Below are 21,933 nucleotides of genomic sequence, written 5' to 3' on the forward strand. Positions count from 1 at the left end.
ACCTGTATGGACACTGACGACTAGCAGTACCGACGACCTGTACGGAACTATGCGCTGGCAGTACGGAATCTATACATTTGTACGAACGACGGTACTGACAATACGGAGGCAAGTACAAAATGCGTGTGGGAGCTACAGGTGTACGGATCTGACGTACAAGTACGCACCACAAGCACCGACACTGGTACGAAATGCGACATGCAGAGCCGTACGGGTGTGGGCAGCAAGTACAGAATCCATACAGTCGTCTGGACTGTATCGAATGGATGTTGGAGGTCGTGAGATCGAGGGGGATGGAGACAGGAGGACGGGCAGCAAGAACCTGCTCTAATACCAAATGTGAGAACAAGGAGAGTAGAGAGCAAGAGTGTGAGCAAGAGTGAGAGCTGAATAACTGAATAGAAGAACTGAAAGTACAAGTGAGAGTGACGGTTTTGTCTAAGTGACAAAACCCTTATCCTATCCACTAACCGTAGTTAGGGATTGGACTGCAGTTAGGGGGAAAAACCTCAATGAGGGAAAAGTGCCCCTAGCCTACTTATTACAATACATTCCCACTGCCTAGAATATAATAATAATTCTAACACAGCTTCGTTTGTTGAAATATGAGTATTAAGCTCCGCATTAGCCCTTGAGACTCCAAAATCTGCCACTTTGGCAACAAGTGATTCATTCAAAAAGATATGAATCACTCGTGGGTCAACAAAAGAGTGTAAATAGTCCAATGCAAAACCGGCCTTCAATAAACAAAAGGGCAGTGATCTTCTTCTACTCAGTCATAAACTTCATAAATAGCCACAATGCAAGCTTCAGTCACTTAAATCACTTAGCACAACTCGGAAACAAGCTTCAACAACAACAAAGGTTAGGCTAGAATGCCCCTGCTCAATGAAAACAGTACACAGTGCACCCACTGGCCCCAAATGCCTTGGCGCCCCTTACAATATTTATTTAATGCTTCTGAATGGAAATGCTTTACAACAAGGGTTCAACCCTGCACTGTTCCTCTCTGCAAATCCTCTACTTGTCTTCAAGGCATCTAATCCCAATGCACCACTAGAATTCCCACTGGCAAGGCATACTCGGGCATTCACTTCTGATCTGACACAACTTAGAGGCATTCAGGCATCCAACCCACTGGCAAACTGAGCTCAAGGCAGCCTCCAGGCTATCACATGCATCCACACTGTCCTTAGGCCTTCCACAGGATCACCCTTGCCTTTGGGTGCTTCCTAGAACCGGTTGGAGTCCTGAAAGGACTGCACACAACACACATGCACTGCAAAAAGCTGCAAAGCAAGAAAGAACAAGGAAAAAACAGAACCTGGAACCAACTCCCGCTGTCTGTGGCAAAGGGGCGAGCTCCTTCCTCGCACCTATCCTCTGTCCAGGCTCCCTGCAGGGTGCAGGTGTCTTCCAGCAATCAAAAGAAGAGAGAAATGAAGGTAGAGAGCGGAGGGTGAACAAGAAAGAGCTGTAGAGGAAAGATGGTTCACAGATTTGCCCCGAAATGATTGCCTCGGGATCTTTGCCTAAGTCCTCCTAAGAGAAGGTGCCAAAAGCAACAGGGAAAGTTCCTCCTACAGCCTGCACTGCTTCAGAACAGCTCCAGAAGCCACCACACAGACAAAAACATGTACACAAAGGTTCAGCACAACAAAAGACAACCCCGGGCACCTGCTGGAGGCAGCTGAACACGTCTATACGGATTCCGTACAACCGTACGGACGTCGGTACAATCCATACGAAAATTTTCAAAAAGTTCAGAAATGACTTCTGGCACTTTCTAGAAGTGCGTACTAGCCTTGGAACAGTCAAAACAGAGTTAAAACGGCTTAAAACAGGCTTGAAACAACTCAAACAGCTCAAAACTGCACAAGAACAACTGAAAACGTCCAACACCTCTGGGAGAGTGAGGGGAGAGAGATGGAAGGTGGGGGAAGGGCATGCATACACATGCATGACAAATGGCATCTCCTCCTTGCCATTTGCCCCTTCATTAAAGTCCTAACCCCCATACCAAGGACAACGTTGGTTGTCCTTGGGCCCAACTTTTAGACCCCTCTTTTAAAGCCTTTTCCTTGCCCCTAGGACCTAGTGGTGCACCTAGACTTTGCCCTTAGGAACTTCTAGGAAGTGTGCACTTCCTCTAGCCAATCCCTCACGGCCAAACCATTACAACACTTAACCATGGTTAACCTTGGGTTAAGCGTAGGTTAAGTTACGAAGATACTTTACATCACTTTTCACGTCCTCGTGATAGCTTGTGCTACACCAGAAGCTATTTCATGCCTCTTGCTATTAAGGGTAAACTTGAGCTGGTACAAGAAATCACCAATGGGTATGTCATATGTGTTCCTCTCAGCATAAAGTTTCCATCCCGTCTGAGGTCTGAAAAGCTCCTGGTAGGGTCAACAAGTTCCATCTCATTGTCATGCCATTTTTTATTCTTTTCAGCTATCTTCGCAGCATACTGCAGAAGTATTTTGAGGACGTTCCCCTTATGAGGCCTCTCATGGCCATTTTTACTGTCTGACTGCCATTGCCTATTGATTATAGGTCTCAAATTGACACCTTCGGATACCATTGCATGTATTCATGCATCCCAAAACAATTGATCAACGATTGGCATTTTCAGATGCATCCTGATCTCCATATGCTGTTCTATTGATCCGTGATCTGAAAGTGCACTTCATGAGCTTTTGTCTCTAAAGGCTTGTGCTGCAATTCTCAAATACAAAACTTAGTTTTGTCAATTGAAAGCCTCTCACCAGCATGATTCTACGTGTTCTCTTGTCCCTGTATTTATAGAGCATCTGCAACCAACATAAAGAGGGGCAGATAGTAGATATAATGCCCTTCGTGAGAGCCTTCAAGGACTATAAGACTGAAAAAGTGGAAAATGCTGGAACCAACTTTTGAATTAAGCCTGACAATTGATGATCAACACAACTTTTCCAATTGGAAATAAGCAGGTCAAATGGAAAAGAGGGCTCCCTTTTGGTCCCATGAATAATCTCAACATCACACCCTGGCCTTTATTTTCGCTACCATGAAATTCTGACTCTGCTGCACGGTCATCTGAAATGGGGTCATCTTCAATTTCAATTACCATGTTCAACTTTGCACCTAACTTACCTTTGCAAACATTTCTATGCTCAAGGGTCCACTTCTCCCCACAAAGATAACATAAGGTTTTCTTTTTCCTGTCATCAATTATAGCCTGTGATATTTGCTTTACCACCTTATCCTTCTTGCCATTTGTCGCCTCCTTAGGGCTAGGCCTAAGCTGCCATAAACAGTAGGATACCTAGGAATAGGAGAGGTTACTGAAGAAGACTCCTCTTGGTTTGAAGCCATTGGAGGCTAACCTTACTCACAGGTCTGCTGTCCAAGTGACCAAGACTACACGCTTCTCCTTCAGATTGTACTTGGGTTCATATAATTCAGTAAGTCTCATGGCTTCCTTAAGGGTGCTGGGACTTTGAGCTGACACATCAGCAGGTATGCTGGGATGAAGTCCATGAATAAACCTCAGCAACTTGCTCCTATCATCAATGCCATGGGAAAACAGAGATAGCTTCCAAATTTTCTTAAAATAGTTTCTATTCACACACAAGCTTGTCTCTAGCACGAGTCTGAAACATCTGCTCCTTAAAGTCATCCCATGTGTTGATAGAGGCCCCCTCTTGTTGGAGGTGCCTCCACAGCTTAGGCTCAACGGCAAATGTTGTTCATTACATTGCATTCAAAGTATGAGATAAGTACAAGGTACAACAGGGCCCCCATTTATAGGTATAGGCCTGGACTAAATACCACTTTGCTTATGGAATGGCTGCCCTAAGATGCCAAATGGCAACATTAGGCTATCCTACTAAAAGTACTATTGTTTACAAAGCCATTTGAAGGCTGATTAAGCTAGAGATTAACTAAGTAAATTTGCCCTTTGTTACACTAATGGCAAAGCTTTATGGCATGATCCTTGAGCAAAAAATCAGCAAACAAGCGGAGGAACATGGACTCACCGCGCCATCCCAAGCAGAGTTTCATCCCAAGAACTCAAAAGGGTAATCGCTTGGTTGCCATAAGGGCTGGAACAAAAGAAGCCAAACGTAGGAAAGAAGCAGTCTAGGAAGCCTTCGATACAATACCACGTAAGAAGCTATGGCAAAAGGCTGAAAAAGCTAGGAGTCCCTCAAGAACTCCAAGAGACTACATACGGACTATATGAGAGAGTTCTAGTGGACTTAGTTCAGCCGTTAGTGGATGGATCAAGCTCCAAGAGGGAAGCTGTCATAACCAGTCATACAGGGGTTAAGCAGGCTGCCCTATCACGGGGACGTGAAGTTATGAACCGTGACTAACTTTGGCTTAAGGGACTAGCCCAAGGGAAGCCACACTTCCCAGAAGTCCCTAGGTGCCCACACTAGGCCTACATGCTAGGGGCAAGGCAAGGTTTAGAGAAGTCATAAAGTTAGGCCCAAGGAAACCAATTTTTCATTAGTTAGAAGGGTTAGATCTTTATTGTGGGGGCAAACCAATGTTCCATTGGTTTTGTGGGGTTAGAGCATTAATGAGGGGGCCACGTGGCAGCTCCTCATGCACACCTACCCTCTTGCTCTCCTTGCACCTTGGTTTTGATGAAGGTACGGTTTTCTTTGACTCTGCTTGCTCCTCTCTTTCTGCACGTACCCCGAGGTCACCTCTCTCTCTCTCTCTCTCTCTCTCTCTCAACGGAAAGGCTACAAACACACAAGGGCTAGTGGCTGAAATGCTGAAATGGGGGGGTGAGAAGACAAAGAAAATGCTCACTGCACTCATGAATTGAGCCTTAGAAGAAGGCTTTCCCAAGGAATGGCAGCTTAGCAGGATCGTACCAATCCATAAGAGCGGGGACAACAAGGTGGCCAAAAACTACAGCACCATCATGGTGAGTAGCCTAATGGCCAAGTTATATGCAACAATAATTGAGCAAAAACTCAGCAAATGGGCGGAAGAGCAAGGAGCCAGGGCACCATCCCAAGCAGGGTTTCTTCCTAAACATTCGACTATAGACCACTTGGTTGCCATACGGGCTGCAACGGAGGGGGGCAAGAATAAGAAAGAAGTAGTCTACTGTTGCTTTGTAGACTTCAAGAAAGCATTTGACACAGTTCCACGCAAAAAGCTATGGGAAAGACTGGAAAAGCTCGAAGTCCCTCTGGAGATCACAGAAGCCACATACAGGTTATATGAGAGAGTAGACGCCTCATACTTTGAAGGAAAAGTCATCATAGTCAAGCAAGGCTGCCCCCTCTCACCAACTCTCTTTGGTCTGTTCATCGAAGAATTGGAAGAGTGGATGAGAACACACAGCGGCGAAGCTGTCCAAATCGCAAGCTATGCCCTCTTATTGCACATTTACGCAGATGATGTAGTCTTCTTCGCAAAAAGCAAGAAAGAGATGCAAACACATTTGGATACACTAGGAAAATTCTGCAAACACTCAAGAATGCAAGTCAACATATCCAAGACAAAAGTGATGGTGATTGGGACTCTGAATAAACAGGTTGATTTCACTTTTGAGGGGGAGCCTCTGGACGGTGTCACTACATACAAATATTTGGGGCTAGAATTTGCAGACACTTACAAGTGGAATGCATGTGTGGAAAGAAGAATCTTGGGAGGTTTGAAAGGCTTATATAGCTTCCAAAACAAGTGCAGAAAGGCACACTTATGGAACTGGGAAATGAAAAAGTTTTTGTATATCATGCTTGTACAAACAGTGGTCCTTTACGGGTGCTCAGCCTAGGCACCTAGGCTCTCTAGGGCCTACTGCAACCAAATAGAGACTTTGCATAAACAATTTCTCATAGGGAAGTTAGGGGTGAAAGCACAAACACTGTACCCCATCTTGTTGGCTGAGACAGGTATGATACCTCTCGAAGGAGAGGCATTGTGTCAATTCATGGCATACCTCAACAAAGTTGGAAAGATGGATGCCAATAGGATACCACACAAAGCAATGGAAGCTACGCGAATTGTTGGATGGCACAAAGAGGGGCTGAAATGGATGGAATTATGGGGTATAACCGCAGCTGATATCCCCGAAGATGCATGGGAAATGAGGGAGCTAGTGACGCACAGAATGCTACACAAGCTATGGCAAGAACCGGGGGCAAAAATGCAGTTTTATAAGCAGGAAATCAATCCGATGGACAGCTATGGAATGCAGAAATACCTCGGGGAAGACATATCAATATTTAAAAGACATTTAATCTGCAAAATCAGAACCAGCTCACATGATCTCGAGGTGGAGAGGGGAAGATGGGCAAGACCCAAGGTACCAAGAGAGGAAAGAGTATGTAAAATCTGCCCCGCAGGAGAAGTAGAAAATGAGCAGCATGTACTCCTAACATGTCGAGCATATGCGCAAATCAGAGAATGTTATAGGGGCAATAGAAGCAACCTGAAATCCCTACTGGAGTGGCCAGCCAAAGAGCTAGGCTACTACATAAAGGAAATTTTAGAATATCGCAACAAAGTAAGTACTTGGTCTAGCACACAGGCTAGCACAACAAGTACTCACTGCATAGCACATTTATGCTTTTATTTATGCTATTTTCTTTCAATGGATGTAAACAATCACTACTTGTTGATAGTGATCACTGTCCCATAGATCCTAAAGGGTCTCACGAGGACATTAATACAATCATCTCTCTCTCTCTCTCTCTCTCTCTCTCTCTCTCTCTCTCTGTGGCTCGCTTCCCAAGGCTGCTGTATGGGTTATTTTTACGTATCCCAAGGCAGGTCTGCTGGCTGATACGGTTGATTGGAGCTCAATTCGGTGTATTTCCTGCTGTTGCACATCTCCCAAGGCACTGATTAATGCAGTACAGGCTGTTTTTCCTGCTATATAGACACTTCTACATGCATTCCAAGGCCCATAGGCTGTTGTACGGACTTGTTGGCACCTTTTTTCAGGCAAGTCCTTTGTTGTACGGATGATATTAGTGCTGCTGCTACTGCACGGACTGCTTGGGCACACTCTTCAAGGCTTGTGCAGTTGTTCTTCACGTTTGTCAAGGATAGGCTGTAGGTTTGCAGGTGGACCTTGCCATGGCAAACTAGCTTCCCTCTTGCCTTGGCCTCTTCACCAGTGAGCCTTGCTCTTCTCACATTTCTCAGCTCCCAGTTTCCCTTCTCTCTCCTTCCCCTCTCCTAGCTGCCAGTTCCTCCTGCTAGCCTCCCCAATCGATCTGCTGCTCCTAAAGATGTTTTGGAACCTACTGACAATCTCTCTCTGACATAGTGATAATGAACCTCAATATGCTTTGTGCGGGCATGGAAAACTGGATTCGGTGCAACAGCCAAAGCACTCTGACTATGAGTGAAGATGACAGTGGGAGCTATCTGACGTGCATGAAGCTCTGCAAGTAACTTCCAGAGCCAAACACACTCCATTGTAAAAGCTGTAGTTGTAGCCAAACACCCTTTATTGTAGCTGTAAAAACTGCTCTGTACTCAGCCTCACAGCTAGAAGTAGCAGCTGTAGTTTGCTTCTTGCTGAAACAAGAGATGCATGAAGTAACAAGCATGAAACAGTTGCCACTATGTGACACACGGGTGTCAAAAAAGCAAGTGCAACAAAATCCCAAATGCTAGTGCCTGCAAGAGAGAATCACACCAAATACCAGGTGCACCCATGTGTAGATGTAGGCTATTTCATGGGCTATCCATAGATGCCACTTATACCTTGGTATGAGCCTTGTAGGCCTAGTTATAGTCAGTTAGGACTATTGGTACAGTTAGTTTATGTACCATCTAGGTCAATTAGGACACTTAGTCCAGTTAGGGCAATATGCCCTAGGGTTTTGTTATGTTGGCTCTCCCTTGAGCCTCCACACTTCAATTTTGCAGCAATCTATTGCAGCATCTCGTTTTTCTCCATTGTGCTTCCATTTTTGAGCTTCCATTGCTTCCAACACCCAACAGTGGTATCAGAGTAGGTCAGGAACACATTCCCTCAACCATTGACAACTTTCCCAAGCTGTTTGGCAGCCTCTGGAGCTCTCATTCTTGCTGGTTTGCTGGTTTTCTACTCACCCGTGAGCATCTCTGGCCTCTCCAAGCACTTCTGTCACGGAAAGATCTCATTTAGGAGTACCCACTGCAAAGGAGGACCTATTTTGGAGCATTTTGAAGCCTTTTTCTGCTGCAGCCGCCTCATTCCAGCCTGTTCCAGCCCATTTTTGTTCCGTACAATGCATTTATTGCAAGGCGGCTCCACACGTGTGAGCTGTACTTTGGTACGAACTGTGTACGGTGCAGTACGGAGCTGCTGGCAGGGTTTCGCTGCTGTACGGACCTGCAACAGGCATTTAATGCAGTACGAAATCCATACATGCCATTAATGACTGTACGGACCTGCTGCGTCTGCATTTAAGGCTGTGCGAACTGTGTACGGACCTGTCAGTTGCATTTATTGCAGTACAGACTGCATCAGCAAGCATTCACTGCAGTACAGAGCTGCCTTGGGGTGTGTGCCAGTTACATTGAACGTTTCTCAGCATTTCGGAGCTGAAGTTGGATCTCTTTCTCTCCATTTCTACGTGCTCTCCTCCTCGTGGGAGCACTTCTTTGGCTGTAATTCTCATTTCCAGCCCTCATTTGCTCGCTTTCAAAGCCTGTCACTGCTGTACATCATTGGGTAAGCCGTTGTTGCATTGGCTTTTTCCAATTTCTGCTTCATTTGCATTTTGGAAAGGCCTCGTGTTGCCTTTGGGGATTTTTTTTGCAACAGGTACACCTTGGGACAGCAGATTCTTTTGCAAACATAAGCTTTGAAGCTTGGGCACACTTTTGGTACTTGATTCTGAGAGGTTGCCTTTCTCTCATTTGCTTTGCCAATTGGTGCATTTGCCTTGTATTTCAGCACACCGTCTCGTGACAAAGATGATTTGTTTGGGCTGATTGGGGGCCGATGACAAGCTTGATGGCACCAATTACCCCATGTGGTCATACATGATGGGACATGTTTTGGTTGCCAAGAATCTATGGCATATTGTTTCAGGTTCTAAGGCCAGGCCTACACGCACTGTTACTAGTGCTACACCTACAGCCTCTGCTTCTTCAGGTAATGGGTCTTCAAGTGATGGTTCTAATGCTACAGCTAGGACTCCTGCACCTCCTGCTCCAGTTGCTTTGCCTCCTTCACAAGAGCAAATTCAGTGGGATAGTCGTGATGCCAAAGGACATGCCTTGATTTCTCTTTCAGTGAAACGGGTTATTATCCCTCATATTCGGTCTTGCAAGATAGCTACGCAAGCATGGGATCATCTTGCATCTTTGTATCAGGTGCGGAATGAGGCAAGGGTCGCCTATCTCCGCAGGCGGTTGAAAGATTTAAAGCTTGATGAGGGTGGTAACATGGATGCCTATCTCACTAATGTGAAGGATTTAAAAGAGCCGTTGGCCAACATTGATGAGATTATGCATGATTCTCAGCTGGTTTCTAATACCCTTGATGGGTTGCCTGATTCATATCAAGGCTTTGCTACTACATTGAGGTTGGTTGAGGGGGTGATGCCAATGATTTCTCATTTGACCAGCTTGTTGCTCTTCTTCTTCAAGAAAAGCAAAGTCGTGTGAATCGCAATGCTACTATGGCTAATGATCAAGCATTTGCTGCCCATCACAAAAAAAAAGGTAAAGGCAAGGTTTCAGCTGGAAAGCCCTCTCATTCCCATGCTGATCATTCACATGGCGCCTCTTCTTCAGGGGATAACAAAAAGAAGAAGAGATGTAATTATTGCAGGAAACCTGGGCATGATATTTTTGAATGCAGGAAGCACATAGCATCTGAAAAGAAAAAGACAGAGTCTTGTCTTGCAGTATCTGGTTCTTCTAGTACAGAAGATCGACATGAGTCCGCTAATTTTGCACAAGACCACCATTGGGCTTTCTTGGTTACATGTCAATATAATCCTGATGTTCATGATGCTTGTATGGCAATTTCAGATGTTCGTGATGCCTGGTTCTTTGATAGTGGTGCTAGCAAGCACATCACTTCCTGCAGGAACTTATTCAGCTCATTGGAGCTTACATCTAAGGGGGACAGTGTCACATGTGCCAATAATGCATCATATACCGTGAAAGATATCAGGCAAGTTGCTCTTACTTCTGTCTCTGGTGATATTGTCACTCTAGAGCATGTGCTTTATGTTCCAGGCATTCGTAAGAGCCTCATTTATATTTCAGCCATTACTACATGTGGCTTTCAGGTTATTTTTTATGGTGTGAGGTGTGCAGTGTATGATGTTACACATGCCTTTACCCTGGTTTTGACTGGCATATTGTCTAGCGGTCTTTATAGACTTGATGCTTATGACAAATCCTCAGATGATAATGCTGCACTTGCCGATGCACATGCCTTTGCTATTGATTCTACCATGGCAGATACTCATTTGTGGCATGACAGGTTTGGACACCTCAATTTTGTAGCCCTGGTGATTTTATGCAAAGAAGATATGGTTATGGATCTTCCCAAAATGCATATGCCTACCAAACATGTTTGTGAACCATGCTTGCTTGGTAAGATGCACCGTGCTGCGTTTCCCAAGGATGGGAGAGTCAGTGCTTCACGCTAGGCGCCTCTAGTGGGGCCTTTTAAAACCCCACCAATGACCAACTTCAATCCTAGGGTTCTTTGGAGACCTTTCATTTGCCCCCAAGGCACAACTTCCTAGGGAGAAACTTGCACACCCACATCCCGTAATCATGCCAACTTGATTCCCAAGGTCGTACGCACATGCAAGTACAAAAACTCATGCCCTCGTGATGGAAACCCTGAGAAAGCATGCAATGGTATCTGCCTCAAATCTCATGCTATCGAGGGCATCTCATCAATACATGCTCCTCTGTCTCGATCTCAAGCATATCACCTTAAAGGGCATAGCCTCAAATTATGGCGATGCCATGTGGCACCAATCTTGCAATCTACATTGATCTAGAATAAGATGATGTTCGGAGAAGTGGAGCTATGAGTACCCAATGCCTAAATGAAACTATTCTCAATCAATTATAAGGAAATCTCTATATAGAATGCCCATTTTGTGGCATATGCTTGTGACAGAGAAACCCATCTCCCTGGAAAATGCAGCTACCATATGTCATCTCTAACGACTCGATGAACCTCTTGATGTGTAGCACATAAGTAGGGGCATCATCCGAGTTCTACTAATGTGGAACATGATCAATAGACATGCCATGAGAGTGAAACCATCTCATATCCCACATTTACAAACAATCCTTATCCCCCTCAACTACATAGATCAATATCAAACAACAGCACGAAATTTGAATACACACACTGAAAAAAGGGCTTTGAAGCTCCCAATTTTAATTTTGATTTTGTGTCCAATGTAGCGAGACGACAAAGCAAAACAGAGCAGACTTCTTCCTTGCTTTTCTTGAGTTTAAGTCCTTTCAAGAAAGTACAAGAATTGAATCGATAAATTGTGAAACACATAGATGAGAACTTAAGGAATTCAGAGCAATCACTCCCTACACATATCAGAGATGTTGAGTAAACGTGATGCTTTCTTATATCAGACATGTTTAAGTAAATGTGATGCTTTCTTATAAATATTCAACGTAGCATATTCAGGGCTTCCATTTCTCATAAAAAGCAACCTCTTGAGTATATGAACTGCCTAACTTGACTAAGTTTATGGAGTAAAAATTGGACAAGTCTCAAAGACTGGCTAACACTCGAGCCAGAATTTCTATCTAGGTTCTCGGCCCAGCACTTGCAGCGTCAAATGTACAGGCCCAAAGAGAGAGCAAATTGCCATCTGCTGTCACCGGCCAGGTTTGACAAACAGCAGCGACTGCAACAGCCACAGCCTGAGAATTTCCTAGGTTAAGTCATGAGAGCATGGATGATGAGGACAATTAAATGGGAAAACCTTTTGCATGTCTAGATTTCAATACAGATTCCCCAGCTTCCTGTGCAAGCAATTTTTTTGCACCTAGACTGGCAAAGAAGAGGCTTCCAGTTGAATTCTAAGTGTTCTCTTGATGGTTGCTGCATAGTTTCTTCTAATCAGTCCAGCATGCCATGTTCCATGCATGCTCCACCAGGTGAATGACCTATAGGTTCGAAATAACTTATTTTCCTCTTTTTCCTCTTAAAATGACTGAGAAACAATCAATTGACACCAGCTTACCAACATCACATTTTACATCAAAGAAACCTCTGAGGACCAGCCTGCTTGTTTGCTACTTTTCCCACAAATTCTGCACACTTACCATGCCAATAATATTTTTGGTAATTCTCTGTGAGAAGTACAAAAAGATAGTCTGCACCTTGAAGCTCTTTACACTTCCATCAAGCAGTTCCTTTAATTATCAGATTTAAAATCAATAGTCCTACTTGGAGTATTCTAAATACAATAAGTATCAGGAAAGAGTTTCTTGTGAGTCCAACACACCTGAAATACTCTCCGAACACCCTCTAAGATCTGGTGAAGCTCAAGAACAGGTGTCGAAGCTGCATCAGAAGTGGGAGCCTCAAGAGATTCAAGGACATGCATTAACCCTAATAACTTCATGCCAATCTTCTCTAGTGCACCCACTTTGCCTTCCATCTGCTTGGTTCCTAAGTTATCTGCTCATCAGCTTAAGTCTTACAAAGCAATTCCAATTATAGTGTTCTGCTCCCTTTGGGAGGAATACGGAATGCACAGATTTAAAACAAGCAATGGATACAGAAGTCTCGTAAACTCCTTACGATGTGCAAAAATGTCTTTTTACACCATTCTTTGACCACAGTTCCGTCTAAGAGCATGGAAACAATGGCATTGCTAGAGACAGCACCATCATCCATGCACACATCTGAAACATCTGACAAAATTGTCAAGGATCACCAAAGGAAAAAAACTCTTCCATCATGAGAAGTCAATAGCGTGCTCATTAAAAGGGGTGACATTCGCTAAACAAAGATGCAATGGTCATGCCCAAAAAATAGTGTCAGAATTGAAATCAACTTATGCAGGCATGCTAATCCATGTCAAACAATGGATACAATGAGAAACCACCGATACCAATTTGTTCTCAAGAGCAACATCAAAAAATGACCAGAGGCGCTGAACATCTGTATTAAAAAGTCCATCTCTTTCTCGGAACTCCTCATCCCTCAAAGTAATAAGGCCAGCCTCCACACACTCTTCATAAAGGCGCAAGCGCATAATAGATTCATGTTTTCTAATGGGTACCCTGCAAATAGGGCACACATCACACCTCTGGCTGCATTCACCACAAAGTGAAGCATGACCACATGAGGTCAAAACATGTTGGACCATCCGTCCACAATTCCTCAGGTCCCTTGTTGCTCTGCAGTTTTCAATTATTGCCTCACTACAGAGCTCCTGAGGCTCAAGGTTGACAAGGCGTGATAATGCATCCTGCCAACCATAACATGTTATCATGAGAGAACATATAGAACAAATGAAATAGCAAAGGACACACAATGCACATATGTTTACATTCTCCTGCAAGAACAGCTAAAATCACAGCACATTGATAAAAACTTAAAATTGCTCCCCCTTTTTAGAATGTCACAGAAAGCTATTGCTTTGACTACATCTCTTGTTAATGAGAAGCTTACACTCCCTCCTCTTGCTCATATGAAATCTTTCGAAAAAAGATGCATGATTTGAAACCAAATTTGCAGAATTCGTCTTTCCCAGAGAATTTAACTTATTGTACAAAGATAAATTAGTTGGATAATCAAATAACTAATAAAGATCAAAGTTCCTCTAGCAAAAGCGATAGAAACTGCAGAAAACTCAGTACAAGCACACAGGCATGGTGCCAAATTTACAATCAATGTGCATAACATGTTTTGAGCCATTTTGCATACATGTGCCCACAACCGGGGGAATCGTGTTAAAACTATCACACACCCAGAGTCCTTTAAAGTCTAAAAATGACAATTCCAGATTGTTTCCCTGCAAGTGATGCTACTAGAATCCTTTTGCAAAACCCATGAGGTTATCAAGTACTATTCAACCTTAGGCAGGCAGCAGCAAACAAGGAGCATATTATCTACCCAAAAGTGAGTTGGCCTCCCCAAAGAGCTGACAACTCCAGCCAACAGATCACAATATCATAGTCTACATGTGTCAAAGTATAGAAAAATATGTAGAATCAACGTCCTTGAGATTTCTTGATAGTGAATGTTTTACACTTATTTCTTCCTGATACGAGGGATTATATATTTTCTAGAATCCAGCTGGGATTTTGCTACAAAGCATCCTACTAACGTTATAGCTTAGCGTCAAAGGGACCTTTGCTCTGGTTGGGAACAGGCTTAGCTGTATAGCAGTGTACCAATTCATTAATTTTGAAAGGCATCCTTTGGACTGTTTGATAAGCAGTCCAAAACTGTTCCATAATTTTGTCTTGGAGATCAATTTCTCTGAGTCGAAGCTAAGGATTAAATGTTCCAGCAGTCCATATACAAAGGTATATTGACGGATTGAAGCCATAGGTAAGAGGTGATGTGCAGGCAATCAGATGCGACACATTGGATGCAATCAACTTAGTTCATGAGCAAAATATTTTAGCAACCATTTGCTTATAATCCTTAAAATCAATTGCTGGACTTCTGTTTATACTCTTGAACAGTAGATTTGTGCCTAATAGCACACCACTGCTGAAAATAATATTCATCTAAAGGGCTCTCTGAGTGCTCGCACACACAATGCGTTGAAAGCTACCCATATACAATACTCAAAGTACTTGTCCAGTGTGCAACCAATCTTCAATGCCCAACTCTCCTACTTGGCCTTTACAATGAGGCATTCGAATCTTCTCCTTTAAGCCTCTTGAATCCTCCTTCACCTTGTGCCCTTCATCATGCCTTAAGACACCCATCGCTTGCAAATGGTTCACAAATGGCATTATCTGGATAGAAAACCTTTCGAATGGAGATCCACAATTTCTAGGCTGCTCTTGTGAATGATGAGTAAAAATGTTCCCCATAGGCTCTTCATGAAAGTAATGCATTTGTGGTCCTCCCCTTCAATGCCCCAGAGGCACTTGCATATTTTGGTGACATGTAGACTTTATGTCAGTCCTTAGATGATCGCCCAACTTACCTTAATTGGGCTGACCTCCAAGTATATTATAAGTAGCTCTCTCTCTCTCTCTCTCTCTCTCTCTCTCTCTCTCTCAGCATCAAAGATGCGGCATCTGGCACACGTATACGACCTCACCCCCTAGCCTCTCCGCCTACCCCCTAGTCTCTCAGCCTCTTAAGGGTGTCGCCCAACAGAAGGTCGCCGCCCAGCCCTCAAGGTCGCCGCCCAGCTTCTGAAGAAGGTAGTCTCCCAGCAGGTCGTCGCCCAGCACCAAGGTCTTCCTCCTCGGGCTTTACCCTTTACCCTTTATCAGGCCGTGCAGGTTTTGCTACTGCGCTCACAAGAGTAGAACCCACCTTCCTGTTAGCTCCTTTCCCCACAGTTGTCTTCTTCCTTCTTGACTCTACTGAGCCTCACTTAACCACCTACCACCCTCACCCTAAGCTGGGCTGAGCCCCTGGCTCAGCTTGGGGGTTAGTTTCAAACCGGGGATCTGCAGCTTCAGACCTTATGCAGGCCACAATGGAGTTCCCAAAGATCAAGACGTTTGTCTCTACTCCAACTAAAATATCTTTCTTAGACATTGTGTCCATGAAGACTCCGTCTCCATACCCCAAAACTTACCAGCGAAGTGGTAATATTTCAGACCCACAGGCGAGGATTTATTACCTGGAACAAGAAGTAAGAGAGCTCAAGCTTCAGCTTGTAGCCCTTGGCAAGAAAATGCAGGAAATGGAGAGCAAAGGGAAGCAGGATTTTATATCAGGAAAACAGGAACTCATATCAGAAGTCCTTCAAAAATACAACACAAGTGTTCAAGAGATAGTCCCTGCTCATGTGAGTACAGCCAAGCAAGAAATGACTGCTGAGATTACAGGAAAAATGGATACCAAAATCAACAAATGTGATGTTTATGACGAAGTACAAGAACAGAAGGCAAAGTCGAAGAATGCCCGACTACTACGCATCGGGGGCTTACCCAATGGGTGGCATGAAGGGAGCCAGGCTGAACAAACGAAGAAAATAAGAGAATCAATGCCCCAGATTGAATGGGATCCAGATGAGGACTACATAGCTCAGAAAGGGAATTGTGCGGTGATATCTATGAACGACAAGGCAGCAAGGAACAAAATCCTCAGGCAAAGTAACAAACTGAGAGACACCAAGATATGGATTTCAGAGGAACTCACTCCGACTCAGCTCAAGATAAAGGCCACAGAAATTATTAAAGTAAAGGAAGCTCGGAAAGAAGGGAAGTGGGCTGTTTACGGAGATGGGAAAGCACTCATCAGAGACTTTAAATCCAAACCTAAAGACTCTCAGTCTTAAACTGATGTAAGCTGATCTAGTTCTACTTAGTTTGTGTGTGTTAAATAATCCCGAATTGAGTAGCCATGAGCACTCTCTTCGATGTGTTTGAGTTTGATAGAATAATTTCAAGCTGAGTTGCCATGGGCACTCCTCGACTCTCTGGTCTTTTCCAGATGTAATCTTTCTTGGATGTGTATTTTGTCGCATAGTCCCATGAGGGCTTCTGTTTCGTTAATGTACCTTTCTTTTTTCTCTCTCACTTGAGCTTGACAAGAGGATACATCATTAGGTTGTGGATCTCTGAGTCAATTATTGGTGGAACTTCACTACAAATCTCCTTGCCCCTTCAACTAGGCAAGTAGGGAGAGCTTTATGCTGCCTTGTCTTCCTGTCTTCTCTCTTGATCCTTCGTGAACTCCAACAGTGCCTTCAGGATTGTCGCTGATGAATGCATTCGTTATCTCCTCTTCTCCACTCATGCCTCTTTCTTTGGACCCGTTTTTACCACTATTTGCAGCAAGAAATACAATTAGAAAATCTGTTGATGTCTGCATCGGTAGTCTAAAGAGTGCACAAGAATATTGACTGCAGTCACAAAATGCGCTGTTTGAACTGCATTTTTCACTTAAAGTTGAGATAACTCCACAATATTGCTCAAATTTTAGTCAAATTCCTGGCACAAATCATGGAATGTTCACAATATTTTTGGTGTGCAGGACCCTAAAACAGAGACAAAACCTGCTGTAACATCAAATTCCAAAAGATTTTCCCCCTTTTCTGACAGTTTTTTAATTTCAGTAATATCTGCTTATATTTCAAGCACTTTTGCACCAAACTTAGTGTGCTGAGTCATGGAGAAACAGCATACTTAGAGATGGTTTCAAGATGGTAAATAAATATCAAGAAACCCTCATTTGAGATTTCAACCAAAATTCAAGAAATGTCATAACTCTTTACCCAAGGCACGTTTCCCAATCCGCTCACATACTCTGAATCCTTGCAAAGAGAGAAATCTGCCTATATAAAAGTATTGAGATTATGAACATATTTCAAGTCTAGCATGGAACACTAGGTTCTTTGACAACTGATTACTGCTCATGCTTTTAGAATGAAGTGTAGTAGGGTCACCAGATAAATCTCCAATTCTCTTCCATGGCAAGGCTTCTGACAAAGACTATAGATGGACTCTCTATCGTCCATGCACTACTAGCTGCATCTGCATTTTGTAAAACATAGAACAGTAGATCTACTAATCGATCATATTTTTAGTCCAAAATCCCATTTACCTCTAAGATAATTAAAACTCTTCTAGCTGCATCTAGATGATGCCTTTTTGAGATTCCACACAAACTGACTGAGAACTCCAACTGTATGAGGTGTTAGACCTAGTAACGGTCATATGTATCAAACTTCCAAAATAAGTTGTCTACACTATTGAGGATCTCTATGTTAGAAAATACCCAACAGAGGGTACACGCAGCGGAAATAATGCCCGTGAGCTCACACAGTGTGCGGTGTGGGTGTGGAATCACAAACTTCTTTACTTATGTGCATTCAGTAGGTGTGCAGACTCATCAATAGACAATGAACCAATCAGATAGAGAAACCACCAAAATATATATTTCTGTCCACAACTATGGACACAATACAAAAGAGACAGATCCAGAGTCCCACCAATGGTGTGGTCCTCTGATCTTACCACAAAGTCTTTCTCCTATCTGCTGGCTATCTCTAGACTACAGTCTGCGTGCTCCACCTCGAGCGTGAGTAGACTTTCCGTCTAGGATGATCCTCTCCACCTTGCTGTCTGGAAACCAGCCTAGGTGGGCAGCCTCCTGCAGTCTAGGTCTGCAGCACAAGGTACTTCTTTCTCCTCCTGACTGTAGGCCCAAAGGTAGCCCTGCTGCTGCTCCTTCTGCTGATGGAATTGCTGCTGCAAGTGATGATAAAATGAGGCCTGAATGACCTCTTTATATAGGCCCCAAGGGGGGCTGATAAAAACTGACCAGCCTGGTACAGACTGGCCGACCAGTCTGTGGCTGGTCCAGCCCTATAAGGCACACAAGCCAGGGTTTTCTGGCCCAAACTTCCAGGGCCCTTTGGCCCTCCTTTCAAGGCATATCTCCAGCCTATAAAAGGCCTGTTTCCTGCCCACTGAAAGCCACTTTTCCTGCTGCAGATCTGGGCCTGCACTCCCTGCAATGTCTGTGCCTCTGTTCTTCCCGGCCACGTGTCCTGCGCCGTACGGGTTCCTTGTGCTGGCTACTGCTTCGCCTTTTGCTACTGCAGATCCATCCTAGCTCCAGGTACCCACCATCTCTATGATTCTTGCCCACATGGCATCCAATCAGATGCCCATGTGACAGACACTCAAACCCTAGGTTCACCCCCCCCATGCTCTCCTCATTTGGGGGCTTACAGATGGGGAGGTGACCTTTCCAACACCCCCTCTCACCGACACATCTAGGCCCAATGCCAACACGTCGATGAAAATGCTCCAGTAACTCCCTGGTCGTAGTCCTCTGGAACCTTTTGGTGTCGAAATCTTTTCCTGGCTTTTCATCCAGTGGCTCCTGCTCCACCAGGTCCGCTTCCGCTTCCGCACACCATCCTGGTACACAGGTCCATCTCTGGTAGCACCTCCCGGTACCACCTCCTTCAGTCACATTCCCACCTCTGAACTCGAGCAATCCAGCCGTCACGATCTTCCAGTCGTCCCCCTCATAATGAGTGAACAACCTAGAGTCTTCCAGGCACCATGCTCTGAGGGTCTGTTTCAACCCGTCCTTCCTTTGGCAAGATCTGCAACCAATGAATATTTCCAAATAACCTGGACCATGAACTCTCGCTAAGTTCTCAAGCAGGTACTCTTCTGGCTTCAGTACTCTTTGTCCACCACCTTCTAGCAATCTGCGTCCGAGATTTGAAGAAGCACCAATACTTCCCCTTCTGCCTTCGAAGAAGGCCAATTCCTTCCAATCTCTTATCACCTGAGACAAATGAAGAGCAGAATCTCCCCACAGCATGCTATAAAGGCTCAAATGCAGAATATCAAATACATACCAGACTGTTGTACTGCCTGAATGTTCGCTCTGAAAGCAAACCCTGTACCTCAATGAGGCACCCGCCAAGATCCTATGTAATCCTGTACTGTCCCCTTCTGAAGTCCAGCATCCAACTGACCATGAGACCCTAGGGCTTTCCATGAAATCCACCCTCGTGTCGGTGTCAACAGCTACACACCTGGAAGGTACCAAGCGCTCCATACTGTCCTTCACCTTCACAAAGGTAGCTGACTCCTCGTCGACCCACATCTCTATGTCAGACAGCCTTACTGTGATTTCGGGATCAACATACCTGACCTCGGTAACACTCGGTGATGTCACCAGGAACAATTCTTCGATTACCACATTAGCTTTGGCCTTTCCCTTTGAATCTAGGTCAGACTCCTGTTTGTTTTTCAGATTCGCCTTTTTCTTTCTGCAGTCCTTTGCAAAATGTCCGGGCGTATCACAATAGAAACACTTCTTATTGTGCTTCCTCTTCGAAGTCCCCTCATCGTCAGAGTCATCTTTATTTGACTTGCCACCGTTAGGCTTGCCCTTTCCCTTACCTGCGGAATCCTTCACCAACATCGCCTTGTCGTCTTTGTCCTCGTTGTAGAGCTTCTCCCGAGCTTCCTCCTGTAGCAATAATGGACACAACTCCTCAAATGTCAGAGGTTTGGTCCTCTGGCCTGCTGTCACAGCCGTTACAAAGCTCTTGAAACTCCGAGGCAATCTCCTAGGTACCATCAAGGCCAGATGGCATGAGTCTATCTTCTGACCAATCGCTGCTAACTGATCCCACACCACCTTGACCTTCGTCAAATGGCCATGTACCGTATCGCCTTCTCCCATATCAAGATTGTAGAGTTGATGCTGAAGAAGCACGATCCGGGAGGTATTATCTGTCTCGTACAGATCCTTCAGGGTGGCCCACGCCTCTATTGACATCTCGGCCAGCTGGATATGCAGAAGAACAGAGTCCGCCGTAGTCCCTATGATTATTGCAAGGGCATGGGCATCTCTTTCTTCCCAAGCTTCAAGCTCCTCTTTGTCTACTGCCATGAGTACCTTCCCTTTACTGTCCACCAAGTCTTCCGGCTTCGACTCCTCTCCCGTGGTCAGCTTCCACAACTTCCGAGCCACTAAATGACTCCGGATCTTCACTTTCCAGATCGGCTAATTAGTCCCGTCCAAGTTCCCAGACTCTCCAAAGTTAGGGATAGTGAAAGAGAGAAAACTAGAGGAGGAAGAAGGGATAGCAGGGGCTGAAGAGGCTGTAGATGGCGACATCTCTGCTGTATATACCACATAGCAAAGTCAACCAAACTCAAATTCAGTAAACCAGAACTCTGAATGCACCTGACTGAACCTGAGTCACCCTCCTTCTCGCAAGGGCACAATCCTCCAGTCGTGGAAGTCGATTCCCTAGAGCTTATGAATCAGGGTCGTCCTTCAGCAAGGTCCCTGCCTTCAGGTTCCCACACTTGTGAGCCTCCTACTTGGGCTCTGATACCATGTTAGAAAATACCCAACAGAGGGTACACGCAGCGGAAATAATGCCCAGGAGCTCACACAATGTGCGGTGTGGGTGTGGAATCACAAACTTCTTTACTTATGTGCATTCAGTAGGTGTGCACACTCATCAATAGACAATGAACCAATCAGATAGAGAAACCACCAAAATATATATTTCCGTCCACAACTATGGACACAATACAAAAGAGACAGATCCAGAGTCCCACCAATGGTGTGGTCCTCTGATCTTACCACAAAGTCTTTCTCCTATCTGCTGGCTATCTCTAGACTAGAGTCCGCGTGCTCCACCTCGAGCGTGAGTAGACTTTCCGTCTAGGATGATCCTCTCCACCTTGCTGTCTGGAAACCAGCCTAGGTGGGCAGCCTCCTCAAACAACTCAAAAACTGCACAAGAACAATTGAAAACGTCCAGCACCTCTGGGAGAGTGAGGGGAGGAAGATGAAAGGTGGGGAAAGGGCATGCATACACATGCATGACAAATGGCACCTCCTCCTTGCCATTTGCCCCTTCATTGAAGTCCTAACCCCCATACCAAGGACAACGTTTGTTGTCCTTGGGCCCAACTTCTAGACCCCTCTTTTAAATTTAGCCTTTGCCTTGCCCCTAGAGGCTAGGACCTAGTGGTGCACCTAGACTTTGCCCCTAGGAACTTCTAGGAAGTGTGCACTTCCTCTAGCCAATCCCTCACAGCCAAACCATTACAAGACTTAACCATGGTTAACCTCAGGTTAAGCGTAGGTTGAGTTACAAAGATACTTTACATCACATCACTTCTCCCGTCCCCGTGACAAAAGACCAGTGCAACACGAGATTGACTCAAAATACGAATCAGGCCAATACCACCACCACATACAAGGGTGGCACTATTCCAACCCCTACTAGAGATACTTCACGCCCTGAGACACTTACACGA

General features: G+C 44.7%; 1 protein-coding gene across 3 annotated transcripts in view; it reads right to left on the bottom strand.

Annotated features, from left to right (window-relative positions):
• Positions 1-21,933, bottom strand: part of HOS1 (ubiquitin-protein ligase) — a 91,564-nt gene that overhangs the window by 64,972 nt on the left and 4,659 nt on the right. For 2 of the 3 annotated variants that reach the window (XR_015541994.1, XM_087383656.1), the window contains exons 2-4: positions 13,067-13,445; positions 12,751-12,885; positions 12,474-12,649 (exon numbers count right to left, since the gene is read on the bottom strand). Coding sequence is in view for 2 of the 3 variants with exons in the window: in XM_087383656.1 (XP_087239782.1) it covers positions 12,474-12,649; positions 12,751-12,885; positions 13,067-13,445 (690 nt within the window). In the remaining variant the exon portion in view is untranslated. Of the gene's footprint in view, positions 1-12,473; positions 12,650-12,750; positions 12,886-13,066; positions 13,446-21,933 lie in introns of those variants that run through there. The other variant, XM_087383657.1, reaches the window with a different exon arrangement.

Source organism: Dipteris shenzhenensis, chromosome 13, assembly GCF_047967505.1.
Source record: "Dipteris shenzhenensis isolate YYH24624 ecotype China chromosome 13, Dip_SZ_1.0, whole genome shotgun sequence".
In the NCBI taxonomy this organism is placed as follows: Eukaryota; Viridiplantae; Streptophyta; class Polypodiopsida; order Gleicheniales; family Dipteridaceae; genus Dipteris; species Dipteris shenzhenensis.